Raw genomic sequence first — 9,078 nt, forward strand, 5'->3', positions numbered from 1 at the left:
TGCAATATCTCATAAAATCTTTGGCTTAGTATTAATTCAGATGGCTGGAGAAACTATATGACATTAAAAACTAGATCCAGAGCTATAAATAAAACCCTACCAAATTACATTGTATTAACCAGGAAGCAGGGAAGTTATTATTTAATGAAATGCTGAATTGTGTTTTTTAGTTCTGGCCATACTAACTGTTTCCTTGATGATCTAGAAAAAGAACTAAATTGAATGTTAGCAAAATTGTGAGGTACCAGTCTAGAAGGTGATCAAAACACTAGTGAGGACAGAATAAAGTAAATATAAAAGCACTTGAGATTATTAAAAAAGCACCACTGGAGAGTCAACATGATAATCACAAACTACCATGGATTGCCAAAGGAGTGCAAAGCACATTCATGCAGCTCTCAGCCACAACTCTGGAAACACAGGGACAAGTGAGATCCAAGGATCCATGAAATGAAATAAAGTTTGGGAAGTCAAAGGAAGTAAAAGAGAACAGCAACCCAGAGAGGATGAGGATTCCTCCTCTGTCACTGCCATACAATGGATGTCTGCCAAACAATGCAGCTCCATGCACCAGCAACTGAGAAAAATTAAAGCAAGAAAGACTTTGGCAAGATTAATCACAAGGCAGAGGGGTGTCAGAGCAAAAGCCAAGAGACACCAGTTGTGTCTCATGTCAGGGTCTCAGCATCTCTCCAGACTGAGATTTAGCAGAGACATTTGTGTAATATTGCTGTAATATTTAGAGATATTACACCTTCACTTCTTCATGGTTTGCACCACTAAGGAGGACAAGGTGGTATCCTGGTGACTACAGCCAGAGGTGGTTATTAAGCCGTGGGAAGGCTGAAGATGGGTGATGGATCCTTCAGCTTAGGAGGATCCCACCAGGCCTGAGCAGAACAATGAGCTGGTTGTACAGAGGAAGATGATGGTACCTCATGCTGCTTTCCACCAAATGCCAGTCACAATCCTCTGCTCTGGATTACCTCAGTGCCACCTTGGACAGGTTCCTCCTGACTTCAGAGGGACCTTTCATTTGCTCCAAGTTAAACACACATTTATGCAATTTGCTCACTTAAGACCACGGAAGGCAATTTACAGATTTCCAGACTGGAAGTTCTCCAAAAGTGCCTTTTTCCAAGTAGGTTACCAAAATCTAAATATCCCAGGGCACGTCCCTCTCTCCACAGAAAATGCTAAGTTTCCCAGCTACCATCCTAAGACACTTAACAGCTCTTGTGGAGCTTATTCCCTGCAAAGCTATTAATATTTAACTTATCCCATTTAATACAGGATCTGCCAGAAGCAATAGCAGATGCATGGCTCCATTCCTTCTGTAAAGTTTCATGCACAAGAGAGTATGGCATTCTTAAACACAAAAAGGGAATATAATGTTATTAAACACAAGAATAAACATTATCATTTATTGATACCATGGTAGTACCCAGCCACCTGGCTGTGTCTAAGGTCAGTTGTTTATGTTTGCAAAAAACATATAAATTATCTTAATGCTCACTTGATCAATTTTGATCAGAAAGTTTCTTCCAGCTATTAAATAAAATTCCTCAAGTTCAGACCTTGTCCTTGAATATGCATGCCATTGTCTGACCTTCCACATGCATCTCAATGCCACAAAGGACTTTTTGACAGTCAAGGGATACAGAATTATGTTCTACATACATGCACAGGTTTGTATGTTGGGTAAGCTACAAATAAAAATGATTCAATCAAGTGATATTTGAAGATGAGGACTATCAAAACAAATGTGTTGGTTGAGTGGATTCTGAGGTGACCTTTGGGAGAAGTAGGAATGGCTGGAGCACCTTCATGTTCACCTGCACACAAAAGCACCCAGTGATAGATGACTGGCATTATATGTACGTATTATTTTTTTAATCCAGCTGTTAAGATGGATTAGTGTTAAATTAGTCTTCAGTTACTATTTATTTCCATTAAATTGTTTGAGTGTTTCTACATTTTACAGCAAAATGAGCAAAACAAGTGCAGAAAGCCTCTCTCTGCTCATTTTTGTACCATTTCCTGCATCTCTCTTTCAGATGAAAACACAAAGTAAAGCTCAGGTGTCCTCTGCACCCAGCAGCTGTCCCAGCAGTGCACAGACCCTGCTGTGCCCTCCCATGATCCATTGTCTGCAGCAAGGAACAGAGGCATGGGAAGAGGCTGGGATGGCTTTTAGGAAGAGTGATACCTCTGACCAGAGCCCAGGCTGGAGATAATGAGATAATTCTAGTCCTGGGCTTTCCCACTGACAGTGTCTCCAGAACTGCTGGGGTGGCACTGAGCTGCTGCTGCTCCTCACACCAAATCTCTCAGAAGAGAAGAAAAACGTGATTTGCTGGCTGCTGCGGTGGCTTTGCTATATCATTGCTTGTCAAGCTGATTCAATTTGAGACTGTTCAGTTTTATAGACCTAACACCAGGGGCTGTGACTGCTATTTGAGGGGCTATTCCTCAGCTGAGCTGGCAGCACTGAAAGCCCAGCTGCAGAGAGTTGGCTGCACTGGCAGCGCTGCTCCCCCCGACACGCCGGGGATTCCACTGCCCATCCAGATGAGGCTGCTCTGAGCTGGGGAGTGAACTTGAGCACCTGCAGGCTGCTCTGGGACCTGCAGGGGCCTGGGGGACACTGAGGCACACCCTGTGCACTATGCAGCCCTGTGCCTGCAGCTCCCAGGAGCCGTGGCAGCACAGAACCTTGGCACCATTGAATAGAGGGCAAAGCAATCCAACCTGGGGGCACCCACTGGGGATTGGGTCTTGCTCTGAGCACTGATGCCCAAGCACAAAGATTTGAGGCTGCAGGTGAACACTTATTCCCACCAAAGGGCCTGGTCCATAATTTCAAAGGAAGTTTGGATGCTGAAACAAGCATTGGGCACCTGTGAGCTGCTGAGGGGACTCCAGAGCTGCAGCTGGGGATCACCAGCCACTCACTACCCAGGCACTGGTTTCCCCAGGCTGTGCTACCCCTTGTCATTCCCCCAGCAAATCCCAGCTTCCTTCTGTCCTGGCAGCTGCTGCCAGCAGCTGAGCTGCAGCCACATCCCCCCAGGGCACTCACAGTCCCAGGGCAGCTCCTCAAGCCTCGGTGGAGCTGCAGGAGCAGAGGTGTGTGGTAAGGTCTCCAATGACTAAGACTTCATTAGTTTTTACAAAGTATACTGCAGAATATTTACCCATGCATTATGATGAATTAGCATCAATAATTAAAGCAGAACTCATATTGGCACACACATAAGCAAAGAGCACTTGCTAATGGACCAGGCTGGCTCTGCTGCTCTAGGGACTCACTCAGATACAAGTCCATGCCAAAAAAGCCAAGAAAGGATTCATAGTTATTCCTCTTTTTACCCCAAACCTTCTCCCATCTCCCTCCAGATGGCTCACAGAGCCTGGGGGGTGAGCACATCTTATGGAGCATCTCCTGAAGGGTGAAGAGGAAAATAATGGAAAGGCTCCAGACCTTCACCCTGTTCCCAGTCCCATGACACTCTTCCTGCAAACAGCCCACCTACAATCAGTCATGCAAGAGGTGCCTGCCGGTGCTTCCCAGAAATGCTGATTTGAGAGATCTCATGACTCTGCCTCCTCTTCTTATTCCAGGTATGAAGCAGAACTGAGAGAAGACTGCATGGCAAACAGAGAAGGGCTCTCTAATGTTCCCCATGGCTTCCCCCTCACCTCAGCAAGTACATTGTGGTGATCTACACCAGCAGAGTGCAGGTGATATTGCACACTTCCCCAAAAAGGAATATCTAACCCCAAACCTTTATCTAGTCTATTTTTCTGTGAAAGTAAAGGCTGTAGTTGTCTCAGAAGATGATATGAAAATGAGAATATCTCCTAGTTACCTCTCCTTCATCCTCTCTTTAAGTCAGGTTAAAAATTTTCCACAAATTGCAATTCCAAACAATCTGTATTATGTTACCTTTCTGTACTCTGTCCTTTATTCACCAAATATTTTGTGCTTACAGCTAAAAACAACACTGGAAAAATAAAAATCTTACTTGTTTCAATTTTTCATTCTACTCATTAATGTTTCTGTGCATAAATAAAGCATTTGGATGGTTTGTGGAGGTGGACAGGTCTTGAGTCTGTCTCCCTGGCCACAGCACACATCCCACGAGGCACAACTGCAGGGGTTTCCTACAAAATATTGCACTGCCTAACACAAAGAAAATTGCAGAACATCATGGGAACATCAGCTGTACCTACAGTGACATGAGCTCAGAAAAGAACAGGGATAGGCTGCAGCCTGACCTGCAACCCCAAGAGACATTTACAACTGGAATATCTCAAAAATATCTCAAAATATCAGGTTATTTTATCTTATTTTACTTTATACTGAAAACGTTCAGCTAGGGTTTAGCTTTACAGCCATGACATTTTTCATGGGGAAAAACATTTTTTCTTACCAAGTAGGACCACTAGGACATTGTCATATTGCCAAGAACACCATGAACCATGGTGACCCAGCAAAGGGGAACATATGAGTGACAGATAAATCTTTTGTCTAGTAGAGCTACTAGAGAGCAAATGTTTTCAGATGGTGAAGGAAACAGAGCTGGCTTCTTTATGGACCAAATCCCCAAGGATGGGCTTGGATAAATTCACTTGTGCAGAACAAAGAAGAAGGAAGAATCACAAGTTAAGTATCTCACAACACTTTCTCTTAATTACTGCCAGTGAAAGCTGAATGCTAAAATTTCCATCAGGAACTGCTCCCTTTCTCAGCTGCAGCTCTGTCCCTAGGGCTTGGCAGGGCCTGATCCCATTTATGAGCTCTCCTTGAAAGACTTCCTCAGACTGAATCATTCCAGAGCACCCAATTCCAACCAAAGCCTCCTTTTTGTGCACATTCCAACAGTGAGATCCACACAGGATCCTCCTTTATGTGCACATTCCAGCAGTGAGATCCACACAGGATCCTGAGCCCTCTGCAGCCATATGTACATCTCTGCACGAGTTAATGAGATCTCATCTCTGCCACTCTTTCAGAAGTTGTGGCATGCAAAGTTTTCACCAAGAGCTTGTCAAAGGCCCTTCCTGCCCCTCACACAACACCCTCAGCATGGATGGAAAAGTTGCAACCCTCTTGCATCAGCAGCTACCTGCCTCCCAGACCCTGGCATATACACAATATTGGAGTGCTTTGCATCATGTCTTTGTTAAACACCTCTGAATGCTTGGATCTATAAGGAATTCCTCATATCCAGCCATCCTCAAATCCCTTTTGGCCCTCAGCTGTTTATTCTCTAGTTATTTGTATTTGACAGCAACAATCTTACAGGTTCATTTTGGGTGCATGGCACTTACTGCAAAGTTACTCAGATGAGACAGATTGTAATATGCCATTAAGATAACATTAATGGGACTGTCCTTGAAAATTAAAACAAGATCAAATTTATAGATTTTATGGGAAGACTGGCAATGTCTCACCTTCCCAAGGAAAAGTGTAAACTGTTCTAGTGTGAAAAGAAGCACTGGGAGACTGTTGGGGTGGAACTACACTGTGTCACAGCAGCACCTCCAAACGAGAGAGACTCCTTTAAAGACGGAAAAAAGGTTAAAAGACAATTCATTTCAAGGCAAGAATAAAGACTTTGGGTATCAAGTTAGATGCTGCTTCCCCACAGCTCCTGCTCTCAAGCAGGTCTTCCTCCTCCAGTGGCAGGAACAAGCTCTGTCAGCCAGATCCCAGCACACTCTTCCATCACTCTCAGCAGATTCCTTTTGTAGGGCTGGATCCTACAGTGAGGTAAGACCCCACAGCTTCATCTGAGTTCAGAGGGAGCTGAGACTGAACAGAAACTCAGTGGGGCCAGCTTGGAGAGCAAGATCCTCTGGATGTCCTGGGGAGGGACGAAGTGTCTATGCTGGGCTGACAGACTTGTGTGTTTTACTTCCTTTAAGGAGAAGGACTTCAAGAAGTGTTTTGTTTTGTTTCATTTTCATTAATATTGAATTCGGCACTGATGGTTTTCACAAGATTATAACTGACTTTTGTGAGTCAGACTGACATTTCAGTTTTGCAGGACTGAGTAGTCATCAAAGAGAAGTTGACCACACAGTGTCAGGTCCACTCCTAAGAAGAATCAAACCTTACAAACGTCATGATTTTTTTCCCATTCTGTGATCCACATTGCAGAAGTATCTTAAGGTCAACCACACATCTAGAAAGTTATCTAAAATGAATGCTTTAACTTGGAAATTCTTAAACCACTGCAAATAATTGTCAATTATTTTATTCAATTCAATGAATTCAATATTCAATTATAATATTGTCAATTGTCTGAATCTCTCAGCTCACCTGAGCCTCTCCAGACACATCCACTGTCCTGTTGCTTACATCCAGACATGAGCCTGCACACAGACTTGACCCAGCTGTCACAGAGGGGTGCAAAGTGCTTGGAATGCTCTGCTGTGTGCTAAAGCCTCACTGAGGTGTGAGGGCTGGCCAAGGCAGGATGAAAGGGGTGCCCTCTGTCCCCAGCAGCATTATGCAATACTGAACAGAACTTAACAGCAACCTCCAGACCTAAGAGCCTTCCCAGCAAAACACACTTCAAGTGCTGTCGCTCCCTGCTTGCTAGCACAAGTTTTCTATGGCAAAAAGAGGTGAAAGAACCAAAAAAGTGTCACAGCATTCAGTTTCCAGTTTCAGATTTTATGCTGGAAAGCAGGACCTGAGTCCCAAGATATACTTGATGAATAAACATTGAAAAGAGGGGAGCAGCAGTGAATGAGTGGTACACAGCAGCACTCTAGTAGTGATGGTTGCCTTTTAACTCTCGCTCAGGGCTAAAACACTGTGAACATAATAAAAATGTGCCTTGAAGGTAAAATCACAGCCCGACACTCAAGTTGTTTATTTGCAGGTGCAAGGACTATGCCAATGATCAGTACTTCCTGAGATCCAGGCTCACAACCCATGCAGCCTGGAAAGCTTTGTTTGTCTTTGGCAAATAAACCAATTTCAAAAATCACTGCTTAAATCCTCTGTCACATAGAGCTCTGCACACCTTATAGAGCCAAAGAAAAACACTACCACCGTGATCACTGATAAACCCCTGGGTTTTCAAACACATTCCCAACACTAAAACAAACATTTATTTTAATACGACTCTGCCAACTCCATTCTGTGATCTTGACAGAATGATCTTTTTGATATTCTTTATGACAGCTTAAGGCAACAGAATTTTTAGGAATGCAAACCAGTTGTCATTCTCTTGACTTGTCACCTATGGGCCATAAAACGAGTTTATTTCCTCTCGGTTCACTTGTGGTCAGTGTAACTTTCTGGTTGACAGCGCTGCAATGCTCGGGTTTCATGCACTGCGGGGTGATGCTTATCGGACCGAAACCCGATGGTTTTCATTTGACGCTTTTAGCTACGGAAGGGATCGGTTCACCCGCGGTCTGCAACAGCGAGCTGAACCTCACGCTCCAGGCTGAGCTGAACTGGCCGCGTTCCCCTGAAGCACTTCGAGCCTTAAAACCGCCCGGAGCCTTGGTTTTCCTGGCATCCCTCCTGCAGTGCCTCAGACACACAGGCTCGGGAATGCCACTCCAAGGCAACGTGGAGGTACGGGCAAGACAGAAACACAGAGTTAAGAGCAGCTGCTCCTTTTGGAAAACCCGACGACATAAGAGAAATAAAGCCGCTCAGCAGCAAACCCCGCACCAGACCCTTGCTCCAGGCACAGCCGGCCCCCGGAGCGCCTCACCCCGAGGATGATAAAGCAAAACGATGCTGATAAACCCCCCGGGGCAGCCCCGGCCGCGCCCCCGGAGCCCCGCTCCGCGCCCCGCGTACTCACACGAAGGCGTGATAGAGCAGCGCCCAGCCGCGGGGTCGTTCCAGGGCGTCGTAGATCAAAGTTTGGATGCGGCGGTACCTGGCGTGGTTCCGCTTCACCGGGCGGCTCAGGGGGGTCTTCGCCAGCAGCCCCAGTCCCGGCGGGCTCCGCTTGCCGCCCTCCTCCTTCCCGCCGCCCTCCAGCAGCAGCGTCCCGTCGCGGTCGCCGCCGGTGCCCAGGGCCAGCGAGCCCTGCTCGGGGTCGCCGCCGGCCGCCGCTCGCCGCCCCGCCGCCGCCGCCGCCCCGCCGGCCGCGCTACCGCCCGCCGCGCCGCGCCGCGCCTTCAGCCCCATGGTCGCCGGCGGGCCCCGGAGGCGAGCTGCAGATCGGCGGCGACAGCCCCGGGAGCCCCAGGGCCATGATCCGAGCTCCCCGTCCCTCCCCCCAAAATGACTTCTCTATATATTTATATATATATATTCATCTGTGAGTGTATGTGTGTGTATATATATATATATATATGTACATATACATATATATATATATATCTGGAGGGAGGGGGTAGGAAGCGGTGGGCAGGGGAGGCGGTCACATCCCCGTCAGGTCACCCCCGCCGGCGGGCAGCGGGCGGGCAGGAGCGCGGAGCGCACCTGGGCCGGCGCGAGGGAGGGGAATCATCGCGGAGTTTATTTACCAGCCCGATGCCCGAGCCCCTTCTTCTCCCCCCCCCCCACCCCGCCTCCTCTTCCTCCTCCTCCTCCTCCCAGCTCCTGCCTCCCCCCAGCCCTCACGTTAGGGAGTGGCCCATTGTATGCAGCCAGCAAATAGCCGGGCGCCCGCCCCCCGCTCCCTCAGCCCTGGCTGTCGAGTCATCCGCGGTGTGGGGGACACCGGCACCGGCCCCCCGGCCACGGCACTGCCCCCCTTTGTCCCCCCACCCCCCGGGTGCAACCCCCAGCAGCCGCCGCCGGGGCCGCCGGCGCCGAGCGGGGAGATCCCGGCAGCCGGCGGAAGGGGAGACCCCGCTCGGCTCCCGGGGATCCCCCTGCAGCATCACAGCCCCCCTCCCCCGCTGCGGCTGGAGGGAGGGAGAGGAGGGGAGGGCATTCCCGGCCCCCGGCGGGGGGCTGCTTCCACCGCCGAAGCAGGAAGGAGCGGAGGATGGGGATGAGGGATGCCGGGAGAGGCGGCGAGTGGGCGGCTGGAGGCGCTGGCGGCCGCTGCGGATCGCTGCGAGCCGAGCCGGAGCCTCCGCCCG

The 9,078-nt window shown here is 48.5% G+C and overlaps 1 protein-coding gene across 2 annotated transcripts in view; it reads right to left on the reverse strand.

The window, feature by feature from the left end:
• KCNQ3 (potassium voltage-gated channel subfamily Q member 3) overlaps window positions 1-8,510 on the reverse strand; it is a 190,391-nt gene extending 181,881 nt beyond the window's left edge. For both annotated transcript variants that reach the window (XM_036398217.1, XM_036398208.1), the window contains exon 1: window positions 7,842-8,510. In XM_036398217.1, coding sequence (XP_036254110.1) covers window positions 7,842-8,173 — 332 coding nt within the window. In that variant the 5' untranslated portion in view covers window positions 8,174-8,510. The remainder of the gene's footprint in view (window positions 1-7,841) is intronic.
• Between the last annotated feature and the right edge of the window lie 568 nt (window positions 8,511-9,078).

This window comes from Molothrus ater, chromosome 1 (assembly GCF_012460135.2).
Source record: "Molothrus ater isolate BHLD 08-10-18 breed brown headed cowbird chromosome 1, BPBGC_Mater_1.1, whole genome shotgun sequence".
NCBI classification, from domain to species: Eukaryota; Metazoa; Chordata; class Aves; order Passeriformes; family Icteridae; genus Molothrus; species Molothrus ater.